The sequence below is a fragment of the Misgurnus anguillicaudatus genome, chromosome 15, assembly GCF_027580225.2.
Source record: "Misgurnus anguillicaudatus chromosome 15, ASM2758022v2, whole genome shotgun sequence".
NCBI lineage: Eukaryota > Metazoa > Chordata > Actinopteri > Cypriniformes > Cobitidae > Misgurnus > Misgurnus anguillicaudatus.
In genome coordinates, this window is record NC_073351.2 from 35,378,881 (window position 1) to 35,396,917 (window position 18,037).

The 18,037-nt window shown below is 37.7% G+C and overlaps 2 protein-coding genes across 2 annotated transcripts; one reads left to right on the plus strand and one right to left on the minus strand.

The window, feature by feature from the left end:
• The first annotated feature begins 4,671 nt into the window (after window positions 1-4,671).
• LOC129418777 (tubulin alpha-1D chain) lies at window positions 4,672-7,756 on the plus strand. The gene is made up of 4 exons (XM_073853885.1): window positions 4,672-4,822; window positions 4,901-5,120; window positions 6,507-6,655; window positions 6,724-7,756. The coding sequence occupies exons 1-4, from the start codon at window positions 4,820-4,822 to the stop codon at window positions 7,699-7,701; spliced, it is 1,350 nt and encodes a 449-aa protein (XP_073709986.1). The 5' UTR covers window positions 4,672-4,819; the 3' UTR covers window positions 7,702-7,756.
• Window positions 7,757-13,912: 6,156 nt separating this feature from the next.
• Window positions 13,913-16,970, minus strand: LOC129418774 (regulator of G-protein signaling 9-binding protein). The gene has a single exon (XM_055173647.2). It carries the CDS (start codon window positions 16,320-16,322, stop codon window positions 15,594-15,596), a length of 729 nt encoding a protein of 242 aa, XP_055029622.1. The 5' UTR covers window positions 16,323-16,970; the 3' UTR covers window positions 13,913-15,593.
• Between the last annotated feature and the right edge of the window lie 1,067 nt (window positions 16,971-18,037).

Below are 18,037 nucleotides of genomic sequence, written 5' to 3' on the forward strand. Positions count from 1 at the left end.
ACAATGTTATATACATATTTTCTATTGCTGATTACAAATTAAAAAAATAAAATAAATAAATGCATTATTGTATTATTGGGTGTGCATCATCAATAGTGGCTTACTTCCACAAATTAAGATGGATTGTTTTAATAATAACATTATAGGCTCATGTATTTTAATGTTGTCTAATGTTGTTAGTACGTGAGAGAGAGAGAGACAGAGAGTAAATATGAACCTCCAGGGGTGGTTTCTAAAACAGAGATTAGTTAAAGACAGGACTAGACCTTAGTTTAATTAGGACATATAACTAGTTTTGACAAACATGTCTTACTAAAAACATTACTTGTGTACATTATGCGGCAAAACAAAGGGCACTGATGTATTTTAAGATATGTCATACTGACCATCTGTCAGGTGAGTTTAAATTTAATGTTAGCCTATTATGATATACATTTTTTATAGCTTTATATAGTTGATTATATAAAGCTATAAAAATGTATCTAACCAATCGCTATCACTTTGTTTATGTAAATGAGGAACAGTCATATCACTTCCCGGTTAAATACGGCGTACCACAGGGATCAGTTTTAGGCCCTATCCTGTTCTCGTTATATATGCTACCTCTAGGAGACATTATCAGGAAACATAACATAAGTTTTCACTGCTATGCGGATGATACCCAGCTTTACATCTCGTCACATCCTAGTGAAACCCACCAGTTTTCTAAGCTAACAGACTGCATTAGTGATATTAGGGACTGGATGGCACATAACTTTCTTATGCTAAACTCCAATAAGACAGAGATACTTATTATTGAACCAAATCGCTCCAAACATAATATGTCAGACTACAAGTTGCCCATAGATGGCTGCACTGTGGTGCCATCTTCCACTGTTAAGAACTTAGGCGTGATGTTCGACAGCAATCTATCTTTCGATATTCATATGTCCAATGTCTGCTGCACAGCATTCTTCCATCTTAGAAATATCTCGAAAATGCGCCATATGCTGTCTGCATCAGATGCAGAAAAGCTTATCCACGCTTTTATGACCTCTAGAATAGACTATTGTAATTCGTTACTCGGGGGATGTCACGCAAATCAGGTAAACAAGTTACAGCTGGCTTAAAACGCCGCCGCAAGAGTGCTTACTCGATCAAAAAAGTATGACCACATAAGTTTAAATCTGGCATCTCTACACTGGCTGCCAGTTACATATCGCATACAATTTAAAATAGTATTAATCACCTAAAAAGCCTTTAATGGCCTAGCACCCTCATATATTAAAGAATTACTGTCAGAATACAATCCGATCACAAAAGTCTGGTCACTTATTTATCCCTAGAATATCAAAAGTGTCTAAAGGTGGTAGATCCTTTTCCTACTTGGCCCCTAAGATCTGGAATGATTTACCAAATAATGTTCGAGTATCAGACACAGTCGATCAATTTAAAACTAAACTTAAGACATTCTTCTTTAACAAAGCATTCACATAAAATGTCCAGTAAATGTACTTATCCCGCAATAGTTAGTTTGACTAGAACAAAGCACTCACATACCTCATACTCATTAATGCGCGCAGGCTACTTGATCACGTGCACTGTAAAAGGGTCTATAGAGGGTATGCAACAACGTCACTTTTCCACATGACCACGCCGGAGCTCGCCCTGTTGAGTGGCGAAACATTCATCAAAATGGCTGGTTTTCATAGCGGCTGCTGCGAAAACATCAGTAAAACTGATTATTATCAGCTTAAATTGAATTTAGTTGGCCGTAACAGTGACCCAATAACTTGCCAAACAACCAGTAGTCTTTGGACATTGGTATATGGCCAGACATTGCTTTTCCTGACAAGTTTGTCTATAGAACACAAGGCTCATCATGATGGATGTTTTTTAATGAAGACTCACTGACAAAACTTTGCAATTACACAGAATAAGAGTATTCATTGGTCTATTTTTATAGGATTTTTTATCCCAAAATGTTACATACCTGAGATATGGCTACTGCTACTGATTTACTTCTCCTTTGAGTGTTTTTTTGCAGTCTAGAAAAAGGCCTGTTGATTTATGTAAATGATATGTCAATGATATGACAAGTACTCGCTCAGATTTTAGCTTCGTTTTTAGTAAATTGTCACAATATCTGAGGGCACCAAAAGAACAACATTGGGTTGCTGCTAAACATGTGCTGAGGTATTTGAAAGGCACAGCAGACTTGGAACTATGCTATAAGAAAAGTGATGTAAATCCTAAACTTGTGGCATATAGCGATGCAGAATGGCAGCAGACTTGAATGACAGGCATAGTATTACTGGCTACTGTTTCAGTTTGTCTAGAAATGGGAATGTTATTTCTTGGAAGTCTAAGAAACAACAAACTGTTGCTTTATCCACATGTGAAGCTGAATATATGGCTTTATCAGCAACTGCACTGTATCTGACCAATTTAATCAATGAAATGGACAATGTACTTGAATATGCACCAGTGACTATTTTTGAGGACAATCAGGGTGCCATTGCACTTTCAAAGAATCCGGTCTGTCGACAAAGGTGTAAGCATATCGACATAAGGTATCATTTTGTTCGATCTGTATTGAGTGATGGCAAAATAACTCTTCATTATTGTCCTACAGTTGATATGGTGGCAGGCATCTTAACAAAATCTGTTTCTAAAGCAAAAATGGATAAATTTATGTGTTTTTTATTTGGAGTGTGATGGATTAATTGTAATTGTAACAGCGTTCACTTTCGCTGAAGTCACGTGCATACCCTCTGGTGCGCAGTATTGATGTTGTAATTGATGCAGTATGTGGTCTGGCATTGTCATGTTGGAAAATGCAAGGTCTTCCCTGAAAGAGACGACGTCTGAATAGGATCATATGTATCTAGAACTTAGATAAACCTTTCAGCATTGATGGTGCCTTTCCAGATGTGTAAGCTGCCCATGCCACACGTACTCATGCAACCCCAAACCATCAGAGATGCAGGCTTCTGAAAAGAGCGCTAATAACAACTTGGGTTGTCATTGTCCTCTTTAGTCCAGATGAAATGGCATCCCAGTTTTTCAAAAAGAACTTCAAATTTTGATTCGTTGGACCACAGAACAGTTTTCCACTTTGCCAAAGTCCATTTTAAATGAGCCTCGCCCAGGGAAAATGCCTGTGCTTCTGGATCATGTTTAGATATGGCTTCTTTTTTGACCTATAGAGTTTTAGCTGGCAACAGCGAATGACACGGTGGATTGTGTTCACTGACAATGTTTTCTAGAAGTATTCCTGAGCCCCTGTTGTGATTTCCATTACAGTAGCATTCCTGTATGTTATGCAGTGCTGTCTTAGGCCCCGAAGATCACGGGCATCCGGTATGGTTTTCCGGTCTTGACCCTTATGCACAGAGATTGTTCCAGATTCTCTGAATCTTTGGATGATATTATGCACTGTAGATGATGATAACTCATTGGAATTTTTCTCTGAGAAACTCAGAAAACTATTTTTCGTTGCAGCATTTGGGGAATTGGTGATTCTCTGCCCATCTTGACCTCTGAGAGACTCTTCCACTCTGAGAGGCTCTTTTTATACCCAATCATGTTGCCAATTGTCCTAATAAGTTGCAAATTGGTCTTTCAACTGTTCCTTATATGTACATTTAAATTTTCTGGCCTCTTATTGCTACCTGTCCCAACTTTTTTTGGAATGTGTAGCTCTCATGAAATCCAAAATGAGCCAATATTTGGCATGACATTTCAAAATATCTTACTTTCAACATTTGATTTGTTATCTATATTCTACTGTGAATAAAATATAAGTTTATGAGATTTGTAAATTATTCCATTCCTTTTTTACTCATAATTTCTACAGTGTCCCAACTTTTTCTGTTTTGGGGTTGTATACCCTGTCCGGGAAACTGCCCATTTGTGACCAAATGTCACATTTATGTACTGAAGTTTACAATACAGTTAGTTATTCTTTTAAAAAGTAATAGCATTGTGATCATTTAAAACTTTTATTAAACAACTGTGAGCTATTTTTATAACCTCATATTAAAAAACACATCAAATATTTTTGCTTGTGAAAATGAATCTTTCACAAAATAATCTTTACCAAAAACCTAAAGAAAAATGTTAACATCTTGGTAAAGGACTGCCATCCAAAGCGCTTTATATTCACCCATTTACTCACTCATTCACAGACACGGTATCAGCCATGCAAGGCGCCATCCAGCTTGTCAGGAGCAGCTGGGGTTAGATGTCTTGCTCAAGGACACCTCGACACTTGGTCAGGTGGAACCGGAGATTGAACCACCTTCCGATGTGTAGACAACCTACATGAACCACTGAACCACTGCCACCCCTTAACCAGTGGTTGAATGGTTGCTAAATGCTTAAATATAATCACATCACCTCAAAATCACCCATGGTGAGCCTGTTTGTGATGCTTGTTAAGTGGGCAAAAACATGTTTAATCTTACAAAATATAAATCTATCTTATTTTTAATTGTTTGGTTAATTGCATACTATTTTTTATAGTTCTTAATTCTATATTGTTCATATTTTTATTGTCTTGCAATTAAGGAGCAAACAAAGTAAGAATTGCATTGCACCTAGTACATATGACAATAAAGAAGTTTCAGAGTCTCATTATCATTAATTGAAGCCACGCCCTGCTGATGGATATAAATGAAGGTCAGGTGATCACTGCAGGTTCATGCTCAAGGTAAGAATGGTTCCTTTAGAGCAAGCCATGTTTGATGTGTTTTTGATGAGTAAGTGGCATTTTGGTTGTAATTTCAGGGTTTGAGGGGCTCAAGTGTAAACTTGTTTACTTGGATGCTGCAGTACAATGGTGAGTGGTGTTTTTTTATGTCATTTGTAGTAGTGTTTCTGTTCCTGTAATTGCTTTTTATTTTTTGATTCAAACCAGAGGGAGTGTATCTCTGTTCACATTGGGCAAGCTGGTGTTCAGATTGGTAACTCCTGTTGGGAGTTGTACTGCTTGGAGCACGGCATTGAGCCGGATGGAACAATCACTAATGTCGCCAACACGGTAGCGGATTCTTCTTTTGGCACTTTCTTTAGTGAAACTGGTGCTGGGAAGTACGTTCCTCGAGCTGTGTTCATTGATCTTGAGCCCACAGTTGTTGGTAAGATCTTTTTGACACTGCCTAGGTTTACTTTTGTCATGTTTAAAGAGCCACACAGATCCAAAATTGAATTGACCTGTATTGCAGTGTCATGTAGCTGTCCATCAATGTAAACAATGTGCATAGTTGAACCAAAAAGTGCACGATATTAATAAAGTTATTGGCTTCTAAAGTACGGAGTCGACTCCGAATCGCTGAAACGAGTCGTTATATGGATTGAATCTCCTGCCTGACTTTATCCAGGTCACACCAACATTTTGCATCATCTCTGCCTACAGCCTTGCCCGTGGGAGAAACTAAAACTATGACCCGCTCACAGCTAGTTGGTTTGTAAACATCACATCATGCCGTGTTTTCAGTTTGTTTTCACTACCAAAAGATGTATGAAGAATATGTGGCTAAAATAATTTTTTAAAGGAGGAATTTACTAGACGTTTGGCAATGAAAGCTGGTTCAGTACCCACTTTATTTGGAACAACATGCATCTCCTAACCACAACCTGTAAGTATGATTATAGCTACACTTGCTTAAATGAGTGTAAATTGTTTCTATCTTCTAGGTTACACTAGGTCAATACATGTTGCACTATTGTTAGTCTGTGCCACTGATCTGTGGTCTGTGCAGAGACTCTGTCAGCTGACCAATCAGAGTAGGCTACTATAAGGTGGGGTTTAGGCAGACTGAGTCGTTGAACGGCTTCACACAAATCGTTTGGGGATCTCTGAGAAGTGGGGTAGTTTTACATTTATATTCAGAAAATTTCAGTGTTTTTTTTTTTGACCTTGCATGCATTTAAGCCCGGAATACAGTGGACGATTTTTGTCCTCTTATAAGATCATTACCTTATCACACTGTGCGACATGTATTGTTTAAACTCGGGTACGAGAGGCGTGTAGACTGTACGATGATGACACGGAAGCTTCGGCGGCTGCGTCACACGTTGCGCAACGTCACCAGCATGCGCTCGTGGTAAACAAATACCGGCGCGCAGGTCGTAGCAGCAAACACACTTTGCGGTGATCATGCCGAATTTCTGACACTGCCAGAAAACTATCGTAGGCTATCTTTGGACGCAAGACCGGGAAAACGGCCGTCTTTGAACCTCTCTCACTGTACAACATAGGACCACCGATGAAGAGCCACGATCACAGAAATCGCGACGATAGTTTCACGATGGCAATCTTTCGTCTGGGACAGCCAATTATCGTGCAGTGTATTCCGGGCTTTAAACCTGTTGTCCGGGACTTGTAAACGGTGATAGGACGCTTAAAATTGGCACCTTAGTGGCTCTTTAAGATGTTTCATATCTGCTGTTCTCCTCTGTGATGTTATTGGGGGAGGTTGTTTATAAAGCACTCAAGTCAATAAATTTTTTTAATTTTTTAGATGAGATCCGTAATGGAGCTTATCGACAACTTTACCACCCCGAGCAGCTGATCACCGGCAAGGAGGATGCTGCCAACAACTACGCCCGTGGTCACTACACCATCGGCAAAGAGATCATCGACCCTGTGCTTGACCGCATGCGAAAAATGGTGCGTATAACGTTTCAAATATTTTGCAAAGTTCCTAACCATATTTACAATGACACTTTTGTTTTTAGGCAGACCAGTGCACAGGTCTGCAGGGCTTCCTGATCTTCCACAGCTTTGGCGGTGGCACGGGCTCTGGCTTCACTTCCCTGCTCATGGAGCGTCTCAGCGTTGACTACGGCAAGAAGTCCAAGCTGGAGTTCTCCGTATATCCTGCCCCGCAGGTCAGCACCGCCGTGGTGGAGCCCTACAATTCCATCCTCACAACGCATACCACTCTCGAGCACTCCGACTGCTCCTTCATGGTCGATAATGAGGCCATCTTTGACCTCTGCAAGCGAAACCTCGATATCGACCGTCCCTCCTACACAAACTTGAACCGGCTCATCGCGCAGATTGTGTCCTCCATTACAGCATCCTTGCGTTTTGATGGGGCTCTGAACGTGGACCTCACGGAGTTCCAGACCAACTTGGTGCCATACCCACGTATCCACTTCCCTCTGGCCACGTACGCTCCAGTCATCTCGGCTGAGAAGGCTTACCACGAGCAGCTGACCGTTGCCGAGATCACCAACGCCTGCTTTGAGCCGGCCAACCAGATGGTGAAGTGCGACCCACGCCACGGCAAGTACATGGCCTGCTGCATGCTGTACCGTGGTGATGTCGTGCCGAAGGATGTCAACGCTGCCATTGCAACGATCAAGACCAAGCGCACGATCCAGTTCGTCGACTGGTGTCCAACTGGATTCAAGGTCGGCATCAACTACCAGCCGCCAACTGTTGTGCCGGGAGGTGATCTGGCCAAGGTGCAGCGTGCTGTGTGCATGTTGAGCAACACCACCGCCATTGCCGAGGCCTGGGCTCGTCTGGACCACAAGTTCGATCTGATGTACGCCAAGAGAGCCTTCGTGCACTGGTACGTCGGAGAGGGTATGGAGGAGGGTGAGTTCTCAGAGGCACGGGAAGACATGGCTGCATTGGAGAAAGATTATGAGGAAGTGGGCGCTGATTCTGCTGAAGATGGTGGTGAGGATGAGGACGAATATTAAAGCTTGGAGATTGTGAAATGCACTTGTTCATTAATAAACAGAATAGCATGCAAAACCTTTTTGAGTTCTTATGGTGTTTGTCTTTTTGTGACTTGGATGAGGCCAATTTTTTTACTTAGTCAAATGATGGTGTAAAGTTTTATGATGGTAAACCAGTTGTTGACATTTTTGCTAGAAGTGTTTTTCAGCCAAACCACCCTTATGAAAACTAACCATGGGTTTTATTGTGGTAAAAGGTTTTACTACATGAACCATGGTTTAACTTTTTTTTTAAAACATGGTAATTTTGTAGTTACTATGGTTTTACTGCAGTAACCATGTGTTTCTAACTATAGTAAAACCATGGTTAATTTTCGTAAGGGTATCCATGGTTGTGCTTTTGTTTCTAATGGTCAACAAAGAATAGAGAGCTTTTTTTTAGAAGGTAAATTCATCTTGTGTCAAACTCTGAACTGACACACGTGCACAATAGTTCTTGGGTGGTACCTACACATTTAATTTTAGTTGTAATCTTTAATTGTGTCCGGTTAGACGAAGTCCTCTCACAGAATGTAAGTTATATGTACTGTATAAGAGGTTTGCTTTTGTTGTTTTTCTGCTAATACATTGGAGAGGTTTTCTTTCGATGGGCCTCCTAGTTCAAATAATGGACTGTAGTTCATGCTGGATAAGGCTGATGGGACCGTGTTAACAGTGGTGGCCAATTATGGTGGGCTAAAGGTCTTTTGTTCCTAGTTTATGAGGGATAAGAAAGGTCCCTGTAGTGTTTCCTTACAACGGCTGATTGAAGTATTTACTCAGAAATTCCCAATGTCACATCAATTTATTAAACTGTCACTGTCCCACAGGTGGGACGTTTGGCATTACATATTTAAAACAATAATTACATAGTCTAAACCTACACCAATCTTGACAAACTATATACCGTTGGAAAGCTCTAAGAATGTAATTTTAATATATCAACACCATTTTGAAAAAAAAAGTATGTAGTAAGAGTCATTTTCTAAAATGTCGCAGACCAACAGTTGGGCCCAAAATGTTATTACATATTTTTGTAAATATCCCATTAACCTAAAATAACCTCGACAAACTATATATTGTTGGAAAGCTCAGGGAATGTAGTTTTCATATTTTAAGGCCATTTGATGATAGAATTTGTATAGGGACAGTTATTTTGTTAAATGTCACTCACCCCATAGGAATACATATAAATGATTATATATTTATAACACTAATACCCTATAAACTTGAAATAATCTTGACAAACTATATATTGTTGGAAAGCTCTAGGAATGTCGTTTTCATATTTCAAGGCCATTTGATGATGGAAATTTAGTAGGGACAGTCATTTTGTTATTTGTCACTGACCCTGTAGGAGTCCATATGAATTCGTATATATTCATAATTCTAATATTCTTCAAAATGAATATATGAATCTTCAAAAATCTTGACAAACTATATATCGTTGGAAAGCTCTAAGAATGTAGTTTTCATATTTCAAAACCTTTTTGCATTAAACACAATGCAGAGACAGTAATTTATCAACTTTTGACAAGATATTGCAACTAACCGTTGACACCTAGTGGCCTTGGTTGGTAAAACCACTAAAAGTGTGACAGAAACTTCATTTTTTGTTATTTTCACCTAAAATTTGGTTCAGAACTAGTTGAGACTTGTGTCTTTATTGGTGTGGTGTTTTGAGAGTAAAACATTTTAATTTTTATATACATTTGATTAGAGAGGATATACTTTATTGCATTATTTTTATTATTGAAAATAAATTTAAACGGGTATAACTTTTTTGTCATTTAATATTTACAACTTCAAACACCTCAGTGTAAAACTATAAATTGTCTTCTTAAAAAAGTGACCAAGATTTTGCTTCTAAACCAAAGAATGCCAGAGTTATAGTCATTTTAACATGCAGATCACCTTTTCACCCCCCCACTCAAAAGGGGCAGTGACAGTTATAGGGTTAACATTAAACAAAAAAGAAACGAATAAAAAACTTGTTTAAATGTAGCTTAAATTGATTGCAACACTTACCTTAATGAGTAAATTGAATGCATTTTTTTCAGTGTTATGTTTTGCTTTGTGTACACAGAAATTATGGGAAATGTTCAGTTCTGTCTGTCGGCTTTGGATTTTGTCAGGTAAAAAAAGACACACTATATGACATGTCCTTCAGTTCATGACCTAAAATTGTGTGTTTTAAACGTATAATTTATATCACATTACATTTTTGTTTTTTGCACCATAACACTTAATTTTGTGTAACTGGAGCCTGTTGTACAAACGTGGACAATTACACTGCTTCATGTTTATAGAAAAATATTTGGTTATATTTATTGGTTCTTCCTAAACCCAAAATAGCTGGGAGAAATCTAAAAAACACAGCTCAGGTCTTAGGAAGTTAAACATTAAACATCCCAAAAACACTAAAAATCTGGTTTTCGTTTTGTAATAAAATGCATGTATTTTTTCCTTCTGTGTCCACGCTGAATTTGAAAATGTTTCATGATCCATACATCCAGTCCATCAATCAATGAACAATAGGCTATACATTTATGCTGGCTTATTTCAATAAAAATAACCCTTTGTTTTGCCTGAATATTTAAACCACCACGATAAAAGTGATCATTACATAGGAGAAAGAAAGCAAATATCTTCTGTCATATCACTTTAAGCCCTAAAGCATGAGAAGAATGTATTGCATTAGTATCATCTGTTTATGTATTTAAAGGGTGCCAACACAAACAGACTTAAATAGTGATGTCAATCAACTGACATTCAATAAACACTTCATTTAGTTTGTTATTTGTACATTGTTTTGTCACAGTGTGGCTTTACCAGTTTTGACACTGAACGTTACTTTTATATATATGTTAAACTGTACATCTAATGCATAACTAATTAATTCAAACTAATTTTCATGCTGTAACTTTAATGCCTTTTTTCTTTATTTCAGTCTTTTTAAATGTAGGCTACTTTAAAACCACTGTTTAAGACGCAAGTATTGTCTAAATGGATTTATATCTTTTGTCAGGCCTTTGTCATGGCGAGGGGCTGTCGTCCATGGGAAAAAAGCAAACGAGCAAAGAAACCAGGAAAACTTTCTCATGTTCCTTTTATTACAACTCACTAATGCAGATAATGCCAACATATGAATTGTTTGAAATAAGATACGAAGGACAGAGTCTGCTTTTACATGTAAACCCTGTGATTTATTGCATGAGGCATATAACTGACCTTTCGGCTTTGTATATAAAAATCTGTAAATTATAAAAAAAACTTATTTACCTGGAATGTGTAATACAAGTGTGTGTCCACCAGATGGCATGCCAGCATTGTAATGCTTATGTGTGTAAATTTATATGAAGGGATTCAAGTTTATTTAGCTTAAGCAATGTGAATTAGGCCTATTTTTTGTTTACAGTTTTTCTCAGTTGCTTTGGGGCATTTCTCAGATCAAAAAATTATTTTTCAAAACACTTTGTTCATCAAGTCAGCAAATTCTCATTGTTTTAGACAAACTGCAAATGCTTTGATACAATCATGCAGTTGATTATGTACAATTGTCTGCTGTTTCCTACATTTTCAGTTGCTTGTGTCATTTTCATCAAAATACATTATACTGGTTTGTGTTGAATAGTCTTACACCTCAAAACATTTAGGAATGAGTTTATCGTACAATGCATGTCATGCAAAAGTATTGACCTTTGTGTCATAATTAGTTACTGTAAGCATGCCTTTTGTCTTTGGTAAATGTGAACATTTGACTTGTGACATTTCTTACTTTTCTAATTTTGTAATTTTTTATAAAAAAAATCACAATGTGTATAATTTGTTACAAAAATGTGTTATAAAAAATGTAAAATTGTCCACAGTATACATCAGAAAATACTGACATAATTGTGTACACTTTTATTGACAACATGGCATTTTGACATGAACAATGACACAAGAACTTGTAATTTTGATGGCATTGACATGTTCACTGACGCTTTTTATTTACAGAAGTTGAAGGCTTTTGCAGAACATCCATGATGCAGTTTGTACAAATTGAGAAATGCATGCATTATTTTGCAAATTGTTCGAGAAATGATCCAAAGTGTCTGAGAAAAACTGTAATAGACTTTGCTTACATTTTAAAATGTATGTTCATTATAGAAGTGTAACGATTATACTTATCTTAATTATTTTGGGGGGTGGGCTGGAAATCCCAATTTTAGATTTCACCAATAAACCTGTGCAGAAATAAAGCCTATCTGATGTTCCTACAACCTAAAGGAAAAGTGAATGGTCTTTAAAAGAAGAACTGAAAGTCATCTACGTATATTGTTTCCATAAAATGCTAATTAAAAATCAGTAAATCACAGATATTGTATACTTTTTACAGCACTTTTTTATTAGCATTTACTTAACAAAGTTATATGTTTGGTGTCACATGTAGTGACATCTAAAGACTTAATATGCATCACTATGATAAATATCAAACAATTAAGCTATGCATAGATTTTAATTTAAGAAAAAGTGTTGACGAAACACACAATCATACATGAAATAATACTAGTGTAATTAATTTCACTCTTCAACCTATAAACAAAAAGAGTTAGTGTTTATTACACTACAGTTTAGTTACTCTCAGTCTTTGCTAATAAATATTAGATACCTGCTGGTGGATATGTAACTTGGCCTTTAAATGGCATCGATTTTCTTACCTGATGCTCCAGTCTAGGGCGCCCCTTAACAAGCAGTTGTCCCGATCATTATGGGCTCCTGAGTCACAGGGCGCGACAGGGGGCTTCATTAATCGATCAAACTTAATCATATAAAGTACAGAAGAGATGGAATGATGAAATTACCTAGACTGTGTTTTCACTTTCATCATTAGCAAAATGTTTACATGAGGACTGATAATCCATGATTTTCATGCACTCAATAGACAAAGATTTCTGCTTAACTACCAGGCCGGGAAATTATAATATTAAAGGTGCAGTGTGTAAATGTTAGCGGCATCTACTGGTGAGGTTGCGAATTGCAACCAACGTCTTAATCCACTGCTCACCCCTCGCTTTTGAAACACATATAAAAGCTACGGTAGCCGCCACCGGACAAACATGTCATCGTCGGAGATAACTAAAAAAAAATTGTCCATTAAGGGCTTCTGTAGAAAAATGGCGGCACAAAATGGCGACTTCCATGTAAGGGGACCCTCTGTGTATGTAGATAAAAAGGTCTCATTCTAAGGTAATAAAAACACAACGGTTCATTATGAAAGGTCTTTATACACCCCTAATAATATAGTTTTGTATATTACTTTGCATTTCTGTCAAGAGATTCTTTTAAAAAATTAACCACTGCACCTTTAAGATTTAATGATAACTGTATGCAGAATAGGAAAGAATCATTTTATACATTAAAAATATGTCTTTTTACTTTATACAAAGTCACAGATGAAAGAAAAGCAGTATATAAAGTAGCACAAATCCTACTTGGGTTGAAAGAGGACTAGCAGCTAATCACATTAAAGGTCAAAAATACAACCTCTGATCTGTACCAGAGCTTCACTATTGGACTGAAGGATTCTGAATCCTTTAATAAATATCTTTTTAATTTGCTGAGCAAGAACTAATACTTTGCCAAAAATACCTAATTCAATCGAAATCCTGAATAACTAAACTCTAAAATGATCTGAATTCAAAAATAAATAACTTGAATTTAAAATAACAATTATTAAATAGCCTAACTTGAAAGTGTGCATATAAGCAAAACAATTCTTTACATTTATATATTTTGCAGATGTTTTTCTCCAAAGTTTGCAGTGTATTACACAGTATACATTTTTGTGTGTTCCTGGTTTGAACCAATGACCTTTTGCACTGCTAACGCAATGCTCTGGGCTATACAGATACAGTATTCAACACACACTGTAAAAAAGAATTTGCTGCCTAGTTTTATAATAACAAATCATTCGGGCCTTTGGCAGACATGCTACAATAAATGATCTATGGGGTATTTTGAGCAGAGACTTCACACATTCTGGGCAAACCTGAGACTAATATTACAATCTTGTAAAAAGTCCATAATAGGTGCCCTTTAAACAAAAAATTAGGGCAGCAAATACATTTTTACAGTGCAGGGATCTTTACAGAACAGCCAAAACATTCAATGAAAACACAAGTTTGATTTACTTCATTTATTATAATAAATATATAGTATGTACACTTATTTAACACAATGTACAATTCAACTTTTATACTAAAATGCTGCCATTGTTGCCAATTAAAAAAATGCAGCATTTTTGTCAAATCAACATATATTTTTTAAATTAAGTACAAACATTTCAACTTGTTTTTATAAGTTATGTAAACTTATCACAGGTCAAAACTTAAAATAGTAGGTTAAATTGACAAAACCAAGTTGTTTTACAGTTTTTTACAGTGCGTATGCAGAGATACAACACCTACGGTCTCTTTCTTCAATAAACAAACAGTGATGGAACTGAGAGACATACACCTATAGTTTACTGAGGAACCAACAAGAAACTCTTGTTCATCTGATCTTCAGGAGGATACCAAAATCCTCAAAAATATGATATGTCAGCTATCTATAAACCGAGGAACAAATGCCTGCTGAACAAGAAGCATTTGCTGATCAGTCCGAGTGAAACAAACGTTGTAAACTTCATCTTGTAGTTCTACATCCAGTGATGAAACCCCAATTATTTACTGATACCCCCAACAACTAATTCAGAGCGTATCTTCTAGCATAAATAAATCTACATTTTCAAGACGTACTTTGTGCTATAAGTGAAGTAGTGAATTTTTAGTGCTTAACAAAATATCTCACACCTCATTATAACCTGTTGCTAAACCCGTTAAACACTTTTAAAAATAAAGGGGTTTTTATTTGATCCCATAAAGAACTGTCTGAAGAACATTTTTTTTCTTTACTACAAACCATATTGTGCAACATAAATGTTCTCTGTATGTTAAAGGAACCATACACACTGACAAAAGGGCGGAAAGTTTCAGGCAAATATCTGGAAACTTTCCATGGGAATCTGGGGAATTTTGGAAATATTGGAAACTTAACCGGAATTTATGGGAATTATTTGGAGATTTTGGGAAATGTATATAAAGTATATCATATGCAAACATAAATAAACAACTTGTTTGGTCATAAGCAGACATGCATGCAAGGTAATACAAATAAAAAAAACTAATATTTTATCTTAATTTATCTTTTTTTTATGAAATAAATCCAGGCTTGATGAGCATAAGAGACATGTTTTCTCAGTCAGTCTTTACAACGGTATAAAGTAGTTGCACACTAGCTTACACAAAGCACAAGGACGTTTTAAACAAATGTATGTAATTTACGTGAATACATGCAAAGATAGACATTTTGACATTATTTTGTGTGCAGGATTCAAGAAATGATCTGTGCATGTTATAGAAGAATGCAAGTACATACACATGATGTGTGCATGTGACTGAATAATGTGCAACAGGGTAGAAATTTTGTTGTTTAATACTGCATTGAATTCCCATTATTCCCATAGATTCCCATTAATTCCAAAGGAAAGTTTCCAGCCTTGAATATTCCCAGAATTTTGCAACCCTACTGACAAATAACCTTTTAGGTATTCCATTCAAACACTGATGTATTTTCTTAATACTTCCTATCCAAATGTTGGCAAGGTGATGTGATCTCCACATCAAGCGCATTAAGACATCATACGCCTTCACACATACATCCCTACATGTATCTATCGTTGTCTTCGTGTACATTCACACACAAAATCTAAAGCCCTGAGCCACTGTCATCCTGAAAGGTGAAATTATACACATATCACAATCTCCGGCCAATATGGAGAGCATCTTGATTCAAAGATTGATCACAAGATATCCCAGAATCCCGGCAATCAGTAAAACAGCCGTGAAAATGATGCCTGCGAATACTTTCATCAAATCAGTTTCTCCATCCACCGTTTCTTTGGGTTCCTCCTCGCAAATTGAAATCACACCGACAGACGAGTTTCCAACACTGACTGTTGATTTTAACTCTGCGCCCGCTTCCTGTTTCGCCTCCACGGCCCACGGGGCCACCTGGACCTTCATCTCCATCTCCTCCATCATCTGGTCCACCTGAGCGATCTCAGTCTCCAGGTCTTTGAGATCGGCGGTGTCGATGTTCGCGTCGCCTTCGTACTTCATGTTTTGGACGCTCATGGCTCGCGCGGCCACGGTCGTGGTGCTTCCGGTCATCCCGGTCTGGATGAGATGTCTCGTGGGCACTTTCAGCGGGAAATCCTGGCCGATCTCCAGCGATCGTTTCATGTCCACCTCCAGTAGCTCCACGCTGCTGGTGAAGAGCACCCAGAGTCGCTCGTATTCGGCGCGGTCATCTTTACTGATGCTCTTGTCTTTCAACAGAGCCGTCAGTTTAGTCCGGTTGGCCACAGCCAGCTCCTGCGCTTTTTTCCGGGTCTTTTTCAGCTCCTCTCGTAGATTTTGTGAATCCGACGTGCTGCCCAAAGCGATGACAAGATGCCTGTAACAAGCCGTGACTTTATTCAGCGCATCCAACATGGTTTTGCATTCGTCTTTGCCCATAATCGCGTAGCTATGGATACGTTTCTTACTGGAAATCCAGAAAGCAAAGTCCCAGACTGATGCGCAAAGCCTGATTTATTAATAATAACGCGCTCGATGCCGGCGGATTTTAGTCTCCACGCCATACAAACCCAGCCATGGTTGCTCTCGGCATTGCAAATTCTTCACCATCCATGTTATCTGGTCGGGCTTATCACTAAATGGATCCCTAAACGGCTTTAGTTTGGCTGCCGGAGATTAGACGGCTTCAGTGCGCCCGCAGTGGGCGTGTGGAGCGCGATTTGGAAACCTTTTCTCTCTTGAATGTTAACGCGCGCGCGAGATGTCTGTATGAGAGATAACAGGTGTTTGTTTCAAAACTCCGAATTGAACGTCTGGCTCTTATGACGTCACGAAGGCATTCCGAGGGACGAACGTAAACGCGGCGATCTTCCGAGGATGAAACGTAAACAAACGTCAAAGCGCTCCAATTCTCCTATTGTCTGTTTGTCCACGCTGATGATGATGATGATGATGATGGGATTGTCCCGAAGCAAACGGTCCGCTATAGGCTGTGTTTGGAGATGCTATGACAGCTTGCTAGTAGAATAACCAGTGAGTGCTGAATGTTAACCTAACCTGCTGGAGGATCAGACAAACCTGACACGATTGGTTGGCCGATACCATTTAATAGTATTATTATTATTATTATTATTATTATTATATTGTAGATTTAAAATTATTTTCCTCATAAATGCATAATTTCATATAGGCTACGTGTTTAAATTATGTTAAAGATTATGGTGGGTCCCTTAGCTAAGCCCCCATCATTATGGACGGTTTCAGCAGTAACAACGTAAACAAACGGCTTTCGTGGAACAAACGTAACTTCCGGTAAACTTCGCAAAGAATCAATAGAGTTGTTTATTTCTGATAGCAAGCTAAATAAACAACATGTAGACTATTTAGTGTTATTTTCGATAAGATATTTATTCCAGAGTTTAGTTTAGCCACAAGTCAGATCATTAAACAAAGAGAGACCGGAAGTTAAGTTCCATCCAGACTCGTAACCACGACAACACATCTGCGTCTATTCACCTTATTCCGCCACGCCCCTTTTTAATTCTTCGCTCTTCCGCATTTTGTCAACCGCCTTCCGCTGCTAATATGGCACAGTGCATTCGGTGGTTAGTTTGGTGGTTAGAAGATTGTTTGTAGTTCACTATAACTTTAGCGAAATGACAAATATCGCTACTGCTGTAAATGTTTTAAATTAGGAGCACGGTTAAAACTTTATACGACGCTCGGATAGTCTTATATTGTCCCATCAATCGTCTCGTGGTTAGACGATATGAAGCGGCCGCGGCAAGTAACCTGGCATATTTAATTACCTCGTCCTGTCAGGAGTTGATGGAGCAGCATTGAAAATTATTAAAAGTATTTATATTTACACAGTGATTTCGTCTTTTTTAAAGCAAATGTGCACCTTAGCCAGTCCAATAACTATTTCGTTTTTATGTGGTAATGTATGATAGAATTCATTTGCAAACTTGTCAACACTTATTCCTTCAAATCAGGAGACTTAAATCCTTTTAAGTGGAATCTACAAAGCTCACATACGGTTTAAGAAATTCCTTACAGATACTATCTGATCACATTGCAAAGGTTTATATAACTGTATGACAGGTAACATCTGATCACATTGTAAAGGTTTAATATAAATGCACTACATCATA